At 42.2% G+C, this 18,166-nt stretch overlaps 4 protein-coding genes and 1 long non-coding RNA gene across 8 annotated transcripts; 2 read left to right on the plus strand and 3 right to left on the minus strand.

The window, feature by feature from the left end:
* Positions 1 to 772: 772 nt before the first annotated feature.
* On the minus strand, positions 773 to 2,043 carry LOC146707434 (uncharacterized). The gene is made up of 3 exons (XR_014921069.1): positions 1,944 to 2,043; positions 1,223 to 1,516; positions 773 to 824 (listed from the first exon to the last, which is right to left on the minus strand). It is a non-coding gene; the product is annotated as an uncharacterized LOC146707434 (long non-coding RNA).
* Positions 2,044 to 3,924: 1,881 nt separating this feature from the next.
* On the minus strand, positions 3,925 to 4,952 carry LOC146707435 (somatostatin receptor type 3-like). The gene has a single exon (XM_085460863.1). It carries the CDS (start codon positions 4,705 to 4,707, stop codon positions 3,925 to 3,927), a length of 783 nt encoding a protein of 260 aa, XP_085316989.1. The 5' UTR covers positions 4,708 to 4,952.
* A 2,768-nt stretch (positions 4,953 to 7,720) lies between these two features.
* On the plus strand, positions 7,721 to 9,362 carry LOC146707436 (uncharacterized). 3 transcript variants are annotated; one of them, XM_085458780.1, is made up of 4 exons: positions 7,721 to 7,878; positions 7,986 to 8,098; positions 9,003 to 9,202; positions 9,295 to 9,362. In XM_085458780.1, the coding sequence occupies exons 1-4, from the start codon at positions 7,830 to 7,832 to the stop codon at positions 9,308 to 9,310; spliced, it is 378 nt and encodes a 125-aa protein (XP_085314906.1). In that variant the 5' UTR covers positions 7,721 to 7,829; the 3' UTR covers positions 9,311 to 9,362. The 3 variants fall into 3 exon arrangements, with proteins under 3 accessions (XP_085314906.1, XP_085314907.1, XP_085314909.1); XM_085458781.1 differs by having other exon boundaries at positions 7,723 to 7,878; positions 9,021 to 9,202; XM_085458783.1 differs by having other exon boundaries at positions 7,723 to 7,878; positions 8,041 to 8,098.
* A 2,562-nt stretch (positions 9,363 to 11,924) lies between these two features.
* On the minus strand, positions 11,925 to 15,808 carry LOC146707437 (serine/threonine-protein kinase pim-1-like). The gene is made up of 9 exons (XM_085458776.1): positions 15,643 to 15,808; positions 14,982 to 15,224; positions 14,695 to 14,847; positions 14,479 to 14,573; positions 14,294 to 14,341; positions 13,972 to 14,190; positions 12,775 to 12,955; positions 12,518 to 12,688; positions 11,925 to 12,428 (listed from the first exon to the last, which is right to left on the minus strand). The coding sequence occupies exons 1-9, from the start codon at positions 15,701 to 15,703 to the stop codon at positions 12,337 to 12,339; spliced, it is 1,263 nt and encodes a 420-aa protein (XP_085314902.1). The 5' UTR covers positions 15,704 to 15,808; the 3' UTR covers positions 11,925 to 12,336.
* LOC146707438 (uncharacterized) lies at positions 14,171 to 18,070 on the plus strand. 2 transcript variants are annotated; one of them, XM_085458779.1, is made up of 5 exons: positions 14,171 to 14,237; positions 16,610 to 16,632; positions 16,736 to 16,832; positions 17,002 to 17,158; positions 17,294 to 18,070. In XM_085458779.1, exons 3-5 carry the CDS (start codon positions 16,753 to 16,755, stop codon positions 17,819 to 17,821), a joined length of 765 nt encoding a protein of 254 aa, XP_085314905.1. In that variant the 5' UTR covers positions 14,171 to 14,237; positions 16,610 to 16,632; positions 16,736 to 16,752; the 3' UTR covers positions 17,822 to 18,070. The 2 variants fall into 2 exon arrangements, with proteins under 2 accessions (XP_085314905.1, XP_085314904.1); XM_085458778.1 differs by lacking the exon at positions 16,610 to 16,632 and having other exon boundaries at positions 14,173 to 14,237; positions 17,294 to 18,069.
* The last annotated feature ends 96 nt before the right edge of the window (positions 18,071 to 18,166 follow it).

Raw genomic sequence — 18,166 nt, forward strand, 5'->3', positions numbered from 1 at the left:
TTTAAGTCCCACACTCAATGCAGCCTGACTCAAAACCTGATTCTAAATGGTTCAGCACAGACAGAGAGGCACAAATGTTTAGTATTAACCTAAGTTACTGATCATTTACAGTATTACAGAGTCTATCAGTCTTTGCCTGATGTAAACATTCCTGTAAGTTTCTAGCTGACTCTCAGGTGTCACAGGTGTGCCAGCAGGAAAGAGGGTCAATAAACCTGCATCCTGAAGTTTGTCATGCAGGATTAAAGGAGCCAGACTTTGTTCACACAGGTAGAATTTTATTTTACACTGACTATGGGTAAGTATGAGTATCATACGGTTTAAATGAAGCGCAGAAATTTATTATAGATCCATTGAAGCTAATCGGGATCTTTACTGTGAATCTGTGGATGCGATTAACCATGTTACTGGTAACTTCATTAACTAGTAACTTAGCAACTTAGTCATAACAGGAGTCAATATTTCTGTCTAGACACCATTTAAATAGTAACCGCTTTGAACTACTGTTCTTTGAACTAGGAGGCTGTGAGAGTCCGAGGTCCTCACTTAGGCCGGTTTACGCGCAACCCGGGGCCCGTCCGGCTAAGCCCTCCCCTGCGAGGAGCAGGAGAACGGAGCAGAAGGAGGTCGCAGGACGGGGAAGCAGGAAGTGTCCGAAGTCCTCACTTAGGCCGGTTTACGCGAACACTGCCGAGAAGGAGAAATTGATGATGATGATGATGATGATGATAATGATGTGAAGTTGAGAGTTGTTTGCTCCGGCGGTTCGGTTCAACCAGGATGATGGGCGTGGAGGGGCAGTGGTGACGGACCTCAGGGTACCACTGGCAGAATACAGAGTAAAGGAAAACTAAATAAGAGGCAAGAAAGGGGAACACGCAAAATCAAGGAACGTGTTAGAGGTAAAAAACAGAATCAAAGGTGGAGGGAGATGAAGCTCTGATGCTAGGTGTTACAGAAAGGTGGATGAAGGCATGAAAAACAAATGATATGCTGTAGCTATTAAAGATGAGAGAAATACATCATCCAACTTTCACCCACAGCATCAATCATTCATTCACATCAATTATTAGACCTGTTTAGGCTTTTTCTCCATTTTGTAATCCAAGTACCTATTATTTTTCTCTATAATAAATTACTGCTTTTGTTCCGTTTGTTCTTTTTTACATTTTGTTCCTTGGCAGCTGAGAGACAGGCCTCATAAAAAACAGCCAAAACTCACCTTAGCTCTGACGTTCTCATAGGATGCCGGGCTAACCAGGGAGAAGCAGATTAGGAAAACATCTTGGATGGAGAGACAAGGAGACAAAGAATTAGAATAGCTGCTGCAGTTTTAATTAGCTGACATGTTATATAAGTTCTGTCTGTGTAACTTTATGTCCATTAGTTATTGTGTGTGCATGTGTGAGTCTGTACGGAGCGGAGCCTGTCATAATCTTCCTGTCCAGCTGTATCCCAGAGGCCCAGGTTGACCGGCTTGCTGTCCACCATCACATTAGCTGAATATTTGTCGAATCTGTGGAGAGAGTAGAGAAGGTCAGCGATCAGCCAACAAGTCATAGGCAACCTTTCATTTCATTGGTTATTCATTCATTCAACAATCTTTCAATTCACTGATTGTTTAACCAGTGAAACTCCTGTAATGGAGAAAAAAACAGGACCATACTTGAAATACCACTGTTCACAAAAACATTAACCAACAACATTACTTTGGTTAGTTTGACACAAAAGCCATCCTAACCATGTCTAGTAAGAGAGAATAATACATAATAAGGCAGGGCTGCCCCCGTGTGGTCTCATAGTAGAATAACAGTTTAATTTCTCAATTTTAAAAACTTGAGAAATTTCATCCAAAATGTATTCAGGCTCAAATGAAACTGATAACACAAATGTTTGCAGACACATTTGTTTTTTTTTTTAAAGAAAAAAAGAGACTAGTGTACCAGATTAATCCTGTTTTATGGCCTGTCCGAGGTCTACCCCGCCCTTTGCCTAATGACAGCTGGGATGGGCTTCAGCCTACTTAATGACCCAGTAGTTAAAAAGATGGATGGATTTCCTGAAATAGAAAAGTCACTGAAATAACGTAAACTGTCAAACATAGAACAACTATGACAAACAGTCAACACTATCTGAGATCCTGCTGGTGGTTAGGGAGGATATACGTGATTCTGTTTGTTGTTTAAACATATTTATAGAGTTAAGAGTTCAGATTGCTGGAAGAACAACATTCACGCAGTCTGATTGCTGTTTTTCTCCCAAAATGTAGAAACACCTGCTAACCATGGCACACTCTGCTTTTCCATTAGGTCTGTGCAAATACTACTTAAATACACTCATCCTCCTGTGCCATTAGTGATATTAACAGAGTGTAGTCCATTTACATCTATGCATATGTTGGCAGATTTTCTGAGTAATGTAAGTTTAGGAGGACGTCACTGTGGAGAGGAGTGAGGTTCTTTTTTTTTTTTAAACAAAAATAACCGAGACAGAGTTTTAGTGTGGAAGGAGCCATTATGTTCCCAAAGTTCAATTATGTTTACCACAGATGCAGCAACATGATTCACAATGAGTCAACATGAGCAATGTTAATCATGACTGCAAAAAGATTAGCAACTGTGAAAGTGGAAGATGAAAAGTTATAACCTTGTTTACATAAAAACAAGTTACAGTAACAGTGTATACACACACTGATGCAGATACCGATCAGGGATACCATTATGACCACAGGCCACAGGTCCCCCTTTTGATACCAAAACAGCCCTGAAGCATGGACTCCACTGGAGCCCTGAAGGTATGCTGTATCTGCAACAAGATTCTAGCAACAGATCCTTTAAGTTCTGGAAGTTGCGAGGTGGGGCCTCGGAGCTTCTCAACCTTAAACATGTTGTTGTACTCTTTAAACCAGTCCTGAAACATGTTTGCGTTGCTGAAAGAGGGCACAGCTATAGAGGCCATGTATTTCTGTTGCTCCGTGGTTCAGTTCTGATGCTCATGTGCCCATTTTTGGTGCTTTCATGAATGTACAGAGGTCAGCATGGGCACCCTGACTGGTCTGCAGCTATGCAGCCTCATGCACTGCACATGACCCTGTTGCTGGTTCACCACTGCTTTTCAACCTGTTTATAATGAACAGAAGAAAGCTGGCTTAAAGTGAGGATGGCTGTTATAACCCTAGCAGGCTCCCACAGGTTCAGCTGCCGCCCATTTCTCCTGAGGAGCCAGTGTATTGCTGGATACAAGCTTGTGGAGAGCTTCTCGGTGTACGCCAGTGTCAGTACTGTGGTGACCTTAGGGGTTTGTTTCCCAGCCTGCAGAGGCTTGTGTAGTGATGTGCTTTGACGTATTGACGATGAGTTTAGCGCTGTGTTTGAGCTAGTAGTGAGCAGCCAGTGCCCTATGTGAGAGTGAAGTTTTTCTTTGATTAACCATTTCTTGTCTTTTCAGCAGATTCTAGTCTGTTGACATCCTTTGTTGGAGTGATATAACAGTATAGTTGACTCGTTATCTCTCCCCTGAGCTTATCATTGTTAATCCCCTCATCCCCTAGCCCTTTCCTGAGGGTGTAAGAGTGGCCTTAAAGGAAATGGCTTTTTTTAGACAGTGGATGAACAGTTAAATCTCAATCATAAAATGTCAATCAAGTAGATCAACATTAGTTGACTGAAGCCACAATACTCTTAAAACAGTTTGCAGCTGAAATTGGTTTACTTGTGGATTCTAGTTTGATTTAAGTTGGCCATGACACTAATGCTGCGGTGTTTTAATCAACAATAAAAGGCTCCTACTTCACTATTGCCCATCTGAGTTAGACTATGTAATATTTTTAGAAAAGAGCATTGAATAGACTACACTTTCTCAAAAATGTCTCCAACTTCCTCCTTTATCTTAAAAGCTCAAATTATTTCAGTGTTACTCTAAAAGTCATACCTTGATGACGATCAGCAGGTAGCACAAGCAGATGACCAGCAGGGGGCAGAAGAATCCAACAGTGCACGTGTAGACAATAAACGATGTCTTCCACACTTCTGCTGGTTCAGGCCATACGATGCTGCAGTTCCCATCATCCTTCAGCACGTCCGCAAACACCACTACCAGCAGCACCACCACAAAGGACCCCGCCCAAACGGTGCCACTGATAGCCTTAGCCACGTGGGGGCGCCGCCACCAAGAAGAGCGGATGGGATGCACCACAGCCAGGTATCCGTCCACTGACATCACAGTTAGACAAAAGATGCTGGTAAACTGGTTGATGGCATCCACTGTCATAACCACTCGGCACATCAGAGAGCCGAAAGGCCACGAGAGCAAAGTGTTCTGTACCGCCAAGAAGGGTAGGCCCAGCATGAAAAACTCATCTGCAATGGCTAGATTGGGGATGTAGATGTTTGTGACTGACTCGTGTTTTGTGTAGTTGACAACAACATGGATGACCAGAGTGTTTCCCACCAAGCCAACGACACAAACGATGCAATAAATGAGTGGGATGAAGATTCCAGCCAAGCCAGGGAGGGATCCTGGTTTACTTTTGGTGCAATTTTGACAGGAGCTGTTAAGGAGAAACGAAGTGTCATCTTGGTTGAAGCTGTGAAGCGGTTCGGAGGGAGCAGAAAGGAGCAGGAAATGAGAGTAGGAGGGGGCAGAGGTGTTGCTCCAGGTAGCTGTAGGGACTTCCTGAGGCAGCAAAGCAAACTGGATGAGCTCCATTGAGGCGTTAACGACTATCAGGCAACAGTTGTTGGTAAGCTCACATCAGTAGAAGATCAGCAGCCCTACAGAAAGCAAAGTTAATTAATTTAGCACACTTCATGTGGACATGAAATATAAAGCAATTAATGCATTAAAGGTGTATTCTAACATTTTGGAGATGTCCAGTTAACCAACTCTTCCAACAAATCAGCCGTGTTGGTTGTTTGTCCACTGAAATGTGTCTGTAAAGCTATAAAGTTTGTTCTGGGACCTTTCCTGAGTTCTGTTTTCAGTTTCTGTTTGAGCAGATCTGTTGTTGGAGAAAATGCTTCATCCTTTGTAGCATCCTTTACATCAGGGGTCCCCAATCCCAGTCCACGAGGGCCGGTGTCCCTGCAGGTTTTAGATGTGTCCTTGATCCATCACAGCTGATTTAAATGAATAAATTACCTTCTTAACATGTCTTGAAGTTCTCCAGAGGCCTGGTAATCAACTAATCATGTGATTCAGGTGTGTTGACCCAGGGTGAGATCTAAAACCTGCAGGGACACTGGCCCCCGTGGACTGGGATTGGGGAACCCCGCTTTACATGGTGGAATAGACACAGCACACAGTTTGCATGCAATTATACACACTGCAGCAAACTTGTTGCTTAACTTTAAAATATAAATATAGTACATAATAATAGTTTTTGTCAAAGTATAGAATTTATGTAAAACCCTTAGGAGTAAGAAAGGTGCTAGGTGTTATTTAGCTTAGATTAGCACCTGGATTATCATTAATGTAACGTTAATCCAGGTCCATGAAACTCCAACTAAACTGCATTATAATTGTGTTTTAGAGTTTTAGAGGAAACATCTAGGCTGACTGTGTAAAGGTAACAGATTTCCCATCACGTCTTAGATTGTTCTTTGCTAGTATGGACTTTAAATTATTATTGGATAGACAGCAACTTGGGAAGTCTTGTTACCTTGAGGTTGCCTGGAGACAGCTGGCACTCAAGTGCTGTATTGTTCTTGGTTTCAAGTGGGCAGGAGACTTTTGCTGCATGTTTAGTGTTTATGTCTTCTCTGTAAAACTCACAAGTGACATTTTTTTGCATCTAGACAACAATACTATATAACTAGCTAATGTGAGCTTTAGGGGTATTTAAATGTTTTAACAGGCTTCTTTTTTTTTCCTTTTTTTTTTGTGTGTGTCCCGTTTGGATCTTTAGCCATCAGAATTGTTGTCTTAAGGCCAAGAAAGATGCCAAGCGGATTTATTTTACCAAGTGGATCATCATGGCCTTGCCATATTGGTCCATTTGATTGACCTTTATTATAATTATGAATTTATTTTATTTTCAGTTGCTACAAACGGGACAGACATGACTGGGGGATAGGACAGGGAGAAAGAATGAAAGAAAGAGAGGGAGAGAAAGAAAACCAAAGGGGAGAAGAGACGGTGAGAAGGGGGGGGGGAGAAAGAAAAAAAACAACAACAAAAAAAAACACCTGGGTCACCTGTATGGAGAAAAAAAACACAAGAGAAAGCAAACAACAAAGAGCAACATAATAAAAAAAAACAGCACCATCACAATAAACTAGCTAGCAGTAGATATCAGTAGATACTAAATAATAAACGATATTGTGCAGCACGCAAGATAGACAGCGCACAATGTGCTTTGAGGCAGCAGCCAAGAAAGCTGTAGTCCGCGTCTGTGAATACCCGTGTGTACACCTGTGTGCATACCTGTGTGGATCAGCATGCTTGTATTCATATTGTTCAGTTATGCAATATGGAACTGAACTCTGAGGGTCCACTGAGCCTATCGCGTCTGATTAATTCTGAGGCTGTTGCCCTTTTCTCTGCGGCCTTTGCTAACTCTTTCTGTTATGATGACATCAGTAATGCACCTCTCTCGGTTGATGGCGTAGTCAACTCTTTTATTTCTACATGTTCTTCTATTTTGGACACTGTGGCTCCAGTAAAGACCAAACGCCGTAAAACCTCTCGCCAACTTTGGCTAAATGAATCCACCCTCGCTCTTAGACGTGAATGTCGTCGAGCTGAGAGGAGATGGAAAAAAGATCAACTTCAGGTGTCCCTTGACATCCTGCATATGAGCCGGTCTAAATTTCAGAAGGCTGCCAAAATGGCAAAAACTTCTTTTTTGTCAAACATTATTGCGACTAATAGTCACAATCCTCGAGTTCTGTTCAAAATCTTTAACTCAGTGGTTAATCCCTGCTCTGACGTTTCGATGGGTGCCTCCCCGGCCCTCTGCGAAAAATTTCTAAATTATTTTATAGATAAAATCTCGGTGTTAAGGGCCCCACATTCTCCAGTAGTAAATCTAGCCCCAGTTTCTGAATGTTCAACGGTTTTTCAACAGTTTGAACCTGTGTCATTCTCGACTTTAAAGGAAATAATTAATAACCTGAGAAGCTCAAATTCTCTGCATGACATTATTCCTTCTCGTATCATTAAGAATGCATTGAATACAACCGGGTCCTGTATCTTATTTTTAATGAACTCATCACTGTCATCTGGCTATGTTCCGACTGTCTTTAAACATGCAGTCGTGCAACCTGTTATCAAGAAAAGTAGCCTTGATCGTAACACTCTATCAAATTACAGGCCGATTTCTAAACTCCCCTTCATGTCAAAAGTTTTAGAGAAAATAGTGCTTCAGCAACTACAGACCCACTTAGAGAGAAACGGTATAAGTGATAAATTCCAGTCTGGATTTAGACCGCGTCACAGCACCGAAACTGCCCTACTAAGAGTCTTCAATGACCTTCTTCTAATCGCCGACTCTGGGCGCTATGTTATGGAAGAAATATAGTATCATCAGAATTCAAGTATTTTTAGACATTGAATTTATGACACTGAATTTTTATCCTCCAAATTTCCCTGCAAAAATATTCACCTGCAAAAATTCACCTGCAAAAATTCACCTGCAAAAAATTCACCTGCAAAAATTCACCTGAAAAAAACTCACCTGCAAAAATTCACCTGAAAAAAATTCACCTGCAAAAATTCACCTGCAAAAATTCAACTGCAAAAGTGATGAACTTTAATGACCCAAGCCAGAGCAATCAGCACCAGATCGAGTCGAGTGGCTCTCAGCCAATTAAATTACGCTGTTTGATCACATGACACCGTTAGCCAGCAGTGTGTCTCCTAAAAGAGAGCTGTTTAAAGGTGAGTGATTAAGTTTTTCTCCTAAATAGAGATCATTACAGAACGCCTAGTCCTACTTAAAATCCCATTTATTATTATTATTTTTTTTATCATCTACTCGAACTAAGGAAAACGTTTGACTAACTCAAAGACAATTTCCACGCCTCCCCTGCCTGACTGCAGAGGCAGTTTTGAATTTAGGAGCGCCAAGATGGCAGCGGCAAACCCTGGCGGCTCTCCGGTGAGTATATATATATTTTTTTATCTTCAAGTTTGTCTTTTGAAACCTTAATTTTATTTAAATCCGTTGCTCACGTATAAAGTACACAGACGGGGTCTTTGCTCAACTCGTCTGAGGCGTGTCTCACTAAGCGCTACATGCTAGCATCCTGCTAACCGAGCTACCCTTTACATGCTGTGCTTTAGAAAATAGGATACTCGTTAAAAAAATACTCCGCAGATATTGATAGATAGACGAACACTGCAAATATAATGTTGGAAACGAGAACGGCCTTTGGTGAAGGGGTAAAATACACCATGAATAGAGCCATAGAGTGAATGGCTGCCATGGTTGCAGAACAGCCTGATTTAATGACAAGAATGGGGAAGAGTGAGGTGAAGTGAACCACGGTCAGACAAGGCGGCAAAAGGGCAGTGATCTGTCCGTCAGTATGAAGTTGGTGTGTGCTTTGGTGAACAAAAACTCCAGACTGGTAGCAGGAAGATGGGAGACTCGTGTTTCACTGGAATAGTGGTGAATTAAAACATCCTTTGTTGGGGACATTTCGGTGTAAATGCATCCATACAGGCAAGACAGAGGCAGACTAGACAGTGAAGAAAACAAGGCAAACATTAGAAATATAAAAACGGAAATATAGGATGAGTCGGGGATGAGTTCCTGCCCCAAGTGGAGGAGTTCAAGTATCTCGGGGTCTTGTTCGCGAGTGATGGGAGAAGGGAGCCGGAGATCGACAGATGGATTGGGGCTGCAGCTGCAGTAATGCGGACGCTGCACCGGTCCGTCGTGGTGAAGAGGGAGCTGAGTGTAAAAGCGAAGCTCTCAATTTACCGGTCGATCTACGTCCCTACCCTCACCTATGGCCTTTACATGACTAACGTCCCCTCTTCTCCCTACCTCACATTAGCCCCCATCTTTCTTCCAGGTGGAAAAGACCCGTCACCTTCTGGGAGAGGCGGCTCCCGTGGGAACAGCTCCCACCACCAAGTCCCTGAGTGAGTCTCTGTCCCCCAGCGTGAGCTCCAGCACTCTGTCCACGTCCACCTCCGCCTCCTCGCAGATCTCCAGCACCACCTTTGAAAGCGTGAGAAGGAGCTGGCCACCAAGGTGAGAAAAACGTGGGCTTAGTGGGCGTTCTTGTTGCTGCCTTCTTCCTTCTCTGCTCGGAGCTGATCGGTCTTGTTCCTGTTGTGTTGTAGTGCCTGCGCCTTCTGACACACACCTTCAATACTGAATACAACCAGCTGGTGAACAGCATCAGTGACTGCAAGGTGAGAAATAATACAAAGAAATTAAAAAATAGCCTTTCTGTGTCACATCAGGGAGTTCCTATATTGACGTCTACCTCATCCTGCTGTTGTTTCACTTCAGCTTTCTCTCATCTCACCGATCGGACGTGATCCATCCGTGACGAGCTTCAGCAGTGCCACCCTCACCCCTTCCTCTACCTGCCCCTCTCTGTCGGACTCGCGCTGTGGCTCCATGGGCCAGAAGTAAACATATTTTTAGGAACATTGACCTCGATCTGCAAACGGTTATTGACAGGTTATCCATTTGATTCTAACTTGGTGTGATTTGTGTTAAAGGACCCCTGAGAACAGCTCACGTGCCTCCAGTCCCTCCTGCTCAGACTGTGAAAACTTCCCGATGGTTCCCACTCTGGAGACCTCCTACCTTGCGCGGGCTGCAAAAGAACGAGTTCCTGAACTTGGTGCCTGATATTGAAGAAATGCGACCAGGGTGAGTAATGCCATATTAACCCAAATACTGTCACTATGACATGTGTCTCACAGACCAAATGTAAGTCGACACTCATGTTCTCTAGTTCAAGCAGAAATGATGTGGATCGATTCAAATTCCTGAGCCTGGATGATTTCAGCTGGAAACAAACCAACTCTGCTTCTTCCTCAGGTAATTCAATTCAATTTTATTTATATAGCGCCAAATCACAACAAAAGTCGCCTCAAGGCGCTTCATAGATACAGAGAAAAACCCAACAATCATATGACCCCCTATGAGCAAGCACTTTGGCGACAGTGGGAAGGAAAAACTCCCTTTTAACAGGAAGAAACCTTCAGCAGAACCAGGCTCAGGGAGGGGCGGGGCCATCTTCTGCGACCGGTTGGGGTGAGAGAATGAAGACAGGATAAAAGACATGCTGTGGAAGAGAGACAGAGGTTAATAACAGATATGATTCAATGCAGAGAGGTCTATTAACTCATACTGAGTGGGAAAGGAAAAACTCAATGCATCATGGGAATCCCCGGCAGCCTACGTCTATTGCAGCATAACTAAGGGAGGATTCAGGGTCACCTGGTCCAGCCCTAACTATATGCTTTAGCAAAAAGGAAAGTTTTAAGCCTAATCTTAAAAGTAGAGATAGTGTCTGTCTCCTGAATCCAAACTGGAAGCTGGTTCCACAGAAGAGGGGCCTGAAAACTGAAGGCTCTCCCTCCCATTCTACTTTTAAATACTCTAGGAACAACAAGTAGGCCTGCAGAGCGAGAGCGAAGTGCTCTAATAGGGTGATATGGTACTACAAGGTCATTAAGATAAGATGGGGCCTGATTATTTAAGACCTTGTATGTGAGGAGCAGGATTTTGAATTCAATTCTGGATTTAACAGGAGAAATCTGCTCTCTCTTTCTAGTCCCTGTCAGGACTCTTGCTGCAGCATTTTGGATTAGCTGAAGGCTTTTCAGTGAGTTTTTTGGACATCCTGATAATAATGAATTACAGTCGTCCAGCCTGGAAGTAATAAATGGTAAATGCCCTGTATTTATATAGCGCTTTACTAGTCCCTAAGGACCCCAAAGCGCTTTACATATCCAGTCATCCACCCATTCACACACACATTCACACAATAAATGCATGAACTAGTTTTTCAGCGTCACTCTGAGACAGGATATTTCTAATTTTAGAGATGTTGCGCAAATGGAAGAACGCAGTCTTACATATTTGTTTAATATGTGCGTTGAAGGACATGTCCTGGTCAAAAATGACTCCAAGGTTCCTCACAGCGTTACTGGAGGCCAAGGTAACGCCATCTAGAGTAAGAATCTGGTTAGATACCATATTTCTAAACTTTTCAGGGCCGAGTACAATAACCTCAGTTTGATCTGAATTAAGAAGCAGAAAGTTAGCGGCCATCCAGGTCTTTAAGTCTTTAAGACATTCCTGCAGTGTAACTCATTGGTGTGTGTTATCTGGCTTCATGGACAGATAGAGCTGGGTGTCATCTGCATAGCAGTGAAAATTTATGCTATGTCTTCTAATGATGCTGCCTAGGGGAAACATGTATAATGTAAACAGAATTGGTCCTAGCACTGAACCCTGTGGAACTCCATAATTAACCTCAGTGTGTGAAGAGGACTCTCCATTTACATGCACAAATTGGAGTCTATTAGATAGATATGTCACAAACCAAACTGTACACTGGTAAACTGTTACAATAAAAAAGACCGTAATTTTCTTTACTCTTCTTTATTTATGTAACTTTTGTTTTCACTGGCAATTTAGTGTTAGGTTAGGACAAAAAACAAATTAGGAAGGTTAAAGACAGAACATTACTAGATTGTGGTTTTAATTAAAATGTAGCCTTTGACAATGCTGAACACATGAGAAGCTACTTTAAGGCATATCACCCAATTTGTAATATTGCTAAACATTTCTTAAGGCAGACAAGTTATGCTGGCTGGGTCAGTGTCATTTTTGTTGTAATTGATGTCTGGTTTGTTCTGTTCCCTAGTGATGGGTAGGGATGGGTACCAGTATCCGGTGTTCTGACATAATCCTTGAAATAGTAATAACACAGTATCCTCAGCAAAGATGAATTAAACAAGTTTTATTTTAATGGAAGTTTACTTCAAGTCTTCAGATTTTTACTGTCTTTTATTTGATTACTTTAAAGTATATGATTACATTAGAGTAATTAAATAAAGACAGTTTTGATGGAGCTCCTGAGCCAGCCCAAGCTCTCTATGAAGACGAGGAAAAACTCCCCTGGGGGGGCCAGACTGACGGGAAGAAACCTCGGGAAAGCCCATTCAAAGAGAGATCCCCTTTCCTGGGATGGCTGGGGGGGGTTACAGGAATTCCAAAACACTGAAATTTAAAGTGGGCCAATTAAAAAAAATTATTTCCTGAAAAAAAGAAAGGTAATTCATACATCACACATAAATGATAACGTCTGAATTGTGTGTGTTTGTGTGTGTGTGTGTGTGTGTGTGTGTGTGATAGGCTTATCTCAGCCAAGTGTGATGCTGTAGCTCCTCCAGCGTCGGCCGCGTCTCCGGGACTTTGGTTAAACAGGCGTCCAAGAAATCCCGGCAGTCTGGAAAGAAAGGAAAGAGAAAAAACATGAAGATGATAGTTCCAGTGGTCCAAGCCATCAGTCAGTCTTGAAGTGTGACGTTTTCTTACTTTTGGACAGATGTCTTTTGAATTTCAGGCGCTTTTTGAGGAAGCTCGTGGTGTTAAAGTCCCCGGCATGAAGCGCTTCGTACAGAACCACTCCCATTTGCCATACCGTGGTGGGTCCACACCTGTAGCAACTGCGCCCGTACCACTCGGGAGGGGAGTAAATTTCTGTACCTAATAAACAGACACAATTGCAATTTCTTCTAAAACAAAAGGCGAAAATTGTGACATCTGTGAAGAGCAAGAGCAGAATATGTTACCATAGAAGACGCGGTACTGCGACTGCTCCTTAACAAAGCAGCTCAGTCCAAAGTCGATGATACGAACACGCGGTACATCTGAGCCGGTCTCAATTAGAATGTTCTCACTCTTGATGTCCCGGTGAAAGATGTGTTTATCCTCCAGGTGCTTCGCAGCATCAACCAGCTGCTTCAGAATGACCTGGAATCAGAGCAGGGCGATATGACCAAAAATATTTATCACGATATACATTTGAAAAGTTGCGATAACGATATAACTGACGATATAACTGACACTAGACAAAATGCTTTACAACTCCACAACTTTATTAGTGCAAAAAACCCCATAAATGTATTTTCACTTAAACAAGCAGCTGTTTTTTTTATGTGCATTAAAGTTATATAAAAATGTAACAGTGCAAATGCAAATTCCTTGCTGACAGTTTAACCAAAAGGCATTTCCAGTGGAAATTGGCCGACATATCCTCAGCATAACCATGTAAAATATCCACAAAGCTTAAAAAGAGGTTATTCACACACAATACAGTAATATCACGTTGAGGTGCAGTACGTATCACTCCGCGAGGCGCCTGCCTACGATAGCCGTAATGCTCCGACAATCCATCGAGCGGTGCGGCTTTGTAGCTTAGCAAAGTCGCCGTGTACATAAAATCGTTTTGAGGTCAGTAAACACAACCAGAATTCATACATAAGGCACACGGGATTATAAGGGGCACTGTCGAGTTTCAGAAAAATCAAAGGATTGATTTTAAGTGTGCCGTATTTTCCAAACAACACGGTAATAACGGCGGCCCGCTAGCATGCGCTACCAAAAATCGTGCTTTGTTGTGTATCTGACGGACGAAAGCTAAACCAGTTCCACACCACTAAAGTTGCAGCATTTTTACAAACCAGTTCTGGTTCATCCGTTTCATTCAACGATCCACTTTTGCTCTTCTCTTTCTGCGTCACCGCCATCTGCGTATGTAAACATAGGCACTGCGCATGCGCGTTTTACCTATTCTAGCGCGATATTTCATTTTCCTATCGTTGCCCAAAATTACACCGGTATTACCGTGAATGGTATGATATAGCCCAGCCCTACCTGGAAACGATGAAAAAGACAATAATCAATCAATGGGTTAATGTTTCTCTAATACTCTGTGCTTTGATTGAATGATGTACAGTCTAAGACTCTTCTAAGGCAAGTCAACTTGCCTTGGCCTTGTCCTCTGGCAAAAATCCTCCATTTTCTTCTATGTATTTATCCAGGTCCACAGCGGGGACAGGTCTCTCCATCACCAGGATCAGCTCTCTGCCAAAGTCAAACCACTCCAACAGAGACACTGGGGCTGATGTTTCCACTGATCCATCTGCTTCAGCTGCAAGCTTCAGCATGATGGCAACTTCCACTGACACATTCTTCCCGTTATCATCCTGAAATATTTCAACAAAGTGGATGATGAGGCACAGACGTTCCACAGGTGAACGCTGCATGCAATCCACTAATGTAAAAACAATTCAAGTCTTGCACATTTACCTTCACTTTGCAGTACACTTTCCCCTTTGGGATGTGTTTGATGGCCACCTAAAAGACACAGGGCATTGATGAGCATTTCCTCAGTATGACATCATTAAAGGTGTAAAACAGCATACATCTCAGCTTACGATATTATCCCTTATCTGCATTACTGCCTGTCTTACTACCACCATCTGAACACTTACTGGTAAATGATCCTTTATGCGGTAGCCAGCAAATACTGCTCCGCATCCTCCTTCTCCAAGCCGGTGCTCCTCCACGTATCTCGCTTGGAAGTCACCTAAACAGACAAACACAAATTGGGTTTTACTACAGCTGTCACACAAATTACTCTCTGCTGTACCCTAAATGTTCATTTTGCTCTTCACCTGAATATAAAAGCTAAGCTGCTTGCTACTTACGTTTCTGTTCAGCCACTGACTTTTTGGCAACGGTTTTGGTTTTGTCCTGGTCCACGTTCTTTTTCTTAGGTGGGTCCCTGGTGTCTCCCGCAGCTTTCCTTTTGCCAGCCTTTTTGTTTTTACTGCAGCTCTCTGAAATCTCTATGCTGCAGTCTGCAGATGTGGAAAACACCAAAAGCACGTCAGCTTATTAGATAATAGACACAAATATCTCCCAAACACTAATATCTTCAAACTAGCAACCAGATGTACACTTAATCTACCCCTCACTCAACTAATTAGCCTACCTTTACCAGTGTCCAACCAGGAAGATGCCTGCCCCTTGTCACCGCTCACATGCTCAAGAAGTTTACGCTTCTTTGCTGTATTGGTTGTCCCCGCTTCATCTTGTTGGACCTTTCGCTTAACTCCCCCGACCACATGAGCATCTGAGCTGGTGGAAGGACCAGCCTGCTCAGTGACCCTCCTTCTTTTTATGGGGGTCGTTTTTTCAGGACTGGCCTTTCTTTTAGCCATCCTGCTCTTACAATCTATAAACAACAACAACAACAACACATTAGTGAAAAAGAGCGCTCGACATCAGGACTAGAAGGATTTTGATGTCATTGAATTTTAAATTAGTATTGCTTACAATATAACAACAAGTTTATCCTTTTGATAAAAAAACACACCAACACGAGTCCATACTAGGTCTACTAAGTCTAGATACTGATGACACTTGTTGCTCTGTTTTCACTGCTCAGTCCAAGAATAAACTTGTCACATTATTTTACCAAAAGACAAAGTGCCCCAGTAACCTTTCTTTGATTAGACATGTTGCACTCAGGTTAGTTTCAATCAAAACCAGGATTTAAATCCTCTAAAAATGAATCATTTTATACACAGAGCCTCAACATTGTTAGAAATGTACATTCTGTTATTTGGGGGATTTTTTTTTTTTTTACTTACTTTGATCTCCTGGATCTTTCTTATCTGCCTCAGTCGTAACTTTTCTTGTTTCCTTTTTCATCTTAATTTTTTGAGAACTTTTAAAATAGAAAATGTCACCTTAATGAGTGAATAGTCCTTCAAATGTCTGGATGCTTGACTTTTCTAACTAAGCTGTATAAGTCAGTTCTGTAAGTGAGCTTTAAAAGTAAACTCCGGAGTCTATGGCAACACAACATTAGAACCTTGCCTTTTAGTGACATCACTAAAAGGCAGTGTCCCAAGTAGTTTAAAGAAAAACACTCTGGCATTTCATATAATTCAGTAATTTCACATTAAACTTTCTTTCATTATCCTTTCATTATTTGTTTAAAGACTTGATGTGTGGATGCTACTATGAAGACTTCTAGTTGAGCAAACACTAATAAACACTGACTAGTTTATCTGAGATAAAATATAACACTTTTTTATTAAGTCAGTGTTAACTCTGTTTTTTTCTGTTAGGATCATTCAATAGTATCAGAAGAGAAAAGAAAAGTATGTTTTGTTTTGTTTTTTTTCTTCAAGATCTGTTCACATGTACTTAGCAAGAGTGAGTACACAGCGTTAAAAAATGGTACTTAGTGTAGTGAGGAAGGCGAAAAGCAAAGAGAGCATATGAAGGTAATATTGAAGAAGGCGCAGTTTTGAAGTGGTGAAAGGCAAAGGCATGAGTGCAAGCGTAATAAAAGGTAATAGGAGAGATGTAGAGCAGGCGGAGGACTTGGCTGGAGCAGGAAAAGGCAAAAGGGGAAACGCGAGTGCACGTCTGAAACTTCTTCACTGTCAGTGAATCCTAATTCTTAAGACTAACTAAGAAGAATAAATCTATGTATGAATGTCGTTTTGAGCACATCTCCTCTTTCTACTGATCAATTCTTCCACCTAGTGGATAGATGATAGTATTGCAGCTTGTCTCATCACCTGTTGTGTGTTTTGTGTGCTCCAGAACCTGCGTCCTGTTGGAGTACTGTACGTAAAACACACAAACACTGGAGTGAACACAGCTGCTGAACATCTCTATATTCATAACTTCTTCCTGTTATCTCATATCTGTCTCCCTTCATCTGTGTAGGAACGGTGTACAGATGTATGATTATGTCACTCCTGCTCCTCCACCTAACACCTCCACTCCAAACTAAGTTTGCTCTGCTGCTTTGGTTCACTGATCTGCAAGTATCTGTCATTTGTTTGCAGATGTCTGCAGGAATTATTGTAATGATCCATTAATGGTGCCTGATTTCATTCAGTTTTACAGCTTGTCTCGTGTTTTTGAACTGCTTCCCTCACAGTTGTACACAGTGCTAACATGTGCTCTTACTCTGTGTTTTATTCCTGAAGAAAAAGAAAGTGCCCAGCCCAGCAGGATGAAGATGGGCCATACGTCAAGAAGCCGCCAAATGCCTTCATGCTCTATCTCAAAGAGCAGAGGCCAAAGGTCATTGCTGAACTCAACATCCCTGGAAGTGCAGCCGTAAATGCAGTGGTGGGACAGAGAGTAAGTGTGTAACTCTGCATACATTTATGCATCTGTTAATGTTGTCTGCTCATGTTTTTGCATGTGTCCCAGCTGTCCTGTAGTTATGTGTAGTAGCAGTGCTCACAGTGTGTTCTTATGATCTTCTGTCCACAGTGGAAGTCGCTTTCAAACGACCAGAAAGCCAGATATTTCAAGCAGGACTCATTGGACTCCCCTGTTGCAGCCCTTCAGTTCCAGACAGAGGAAGCCTTTGTCGCAGACAGTGAGGAAGAACTGCTGTCAGTGCTGGAAGAGCTTGACCCCCTCCCCATCACTGCGCAGTCTCAGCAGCCCTCACCCACCCCTGCCTCTCCTGTAGATGCCTCTCAAACTGCATCAGTTCAACCCCGAGTTGAATTATTTCAAGACCGAGATGAGCCCATCTGTTTTGCTGAAATCCAAGAAGACATGTGGTCAGTGCTTGACTACCTCCCCGTCTCTCAGCAGTCTAATGTGCTCTCCTCTCCTCATTCACACAACTACTCGACTCCTAAACAAAATCTCATCTGTCCTGCTGATTCCCCTCCATCCAAACTGGCGTCCTCCCCTGTTGCATTCACTGAATTGCCGTCAACAACCCCCATCTTTTGCCAACTAATGAAAAACAATTTCATTATAGACGATTGGACTGATTTCAATTGAATTAAACTGTTACTCCTGTTATTTCAACATCTGTCTTTGTGTAAATAAATAAAAAAATAAACAAAAGATGCTTCTGTCATAAGTTACAGCAGGATGAAACAACCTTCATGTAGTTCTTGTTTTTAACCCTGCAAACCTTCTTTAGTTCTTTTGTGTCCTTTCATATTCAGCACACATCTGTCAGTGTCCACTAACTGTCAGGGAAAAGCCAGATAAAAACACTGTGGGGTCTTTTGGGACACGTGCTGGTTGGGTTTACTCATAGATATCAGAAATGATCTGTATTCAAAGGATACACGAAGGACGTTTGTATTAAATGCAATATAGCGACTGATCATATGCTGC

The sequence above is a fragment of the Copadichromis virginalis genome, linkage group LG6 (assembly GCF_057382275.1).
Source record: "Copadichromis virginalis isolate Kocher_CV1m ecotype Utaka linkage group LG6, C_Virginalis_male_GT1.1, whole genome shotgun sequence".
NCBI lineage: Eukaryota > Metazoa > Chordata > Actinopteri > Cichliformes > Cichlidae > Copadichromis > Copadichromis virginalis.

Excerpts from the sequence above, each read along its gene's own strand:
- LOC146707435 (XM_085460863.1), bottom strand. The coding sequence starts at position 4,707 with ATGGAGCTCATCCAGTTTGCTTTGCTGCCTCAGGAAGTCCCTACAGCT.
- LOC146707438 (XM_085458778.1), top strand. The coding sequence starts at position 14,213 with ATGATGAGGCACAGACGTTCCACAG. Across the intron at positions 14,238-16,735 it reads GAGGCACAGACGTTCCACAG|GAACGGTGTACAGATGTATG; the intron begins GTGAACGCTGCA and ends TCATCTGTGTAG. Across the intron at positions 16,833-17,001 it reads CTGCTTTGGTTCACTGATCT|AAAAAGAAAGTGCCCAGCCC; the intron begins GCAAGTATCTGT and ends TTATTCCTGAAG.
- LOC146707436 (XM_085458780.1), top strand. The coding sequence starts at position 7,830 with ATGACACCGTTAGCCAGCAGTGTGTCTCCTAAAAGAGAGCTGTTTAAA. Across the intron at positions 7,879-7,985 it reads TAAAAGAGAGCTGTTTAAAG|GAAAACGTTTGACTAACTCA; the intron begins GTGAGTGATTAA and ends ACTCGAACTAAG. Across the intron at positions 8,099-9,002 it reads CAAACCCTGGCGGCTCTCCG|CCCCCATCTTTCTTCCAGGT; the intron begins GTGAGTATATAT and ends ACCTCACATTAG.
- LOC146707437 (XM_085458776.1), bottom strand. The coding sequence starts at position 15,703 with ATGAAAAAGGAAACAAGAAAAGTTACGACTGAGGCAGATAAGAAAGAT. Across the intron at positions 15,225-15,642 it reads GAAAGATCCAGGAGATCAAA|ATTGTAAGAGCAGGATGGCT; the intron begins GTAAGTAAAAAA and ends TGTTGTTTATAG. Across the intron at positions 14,191-14,293 it reads AAGTGTACTGCAAAGTGAAG|GATGATAACGGGAAGAATGT; the intron begins GTAAATGTGCAA and ends GAAATATTTCAG.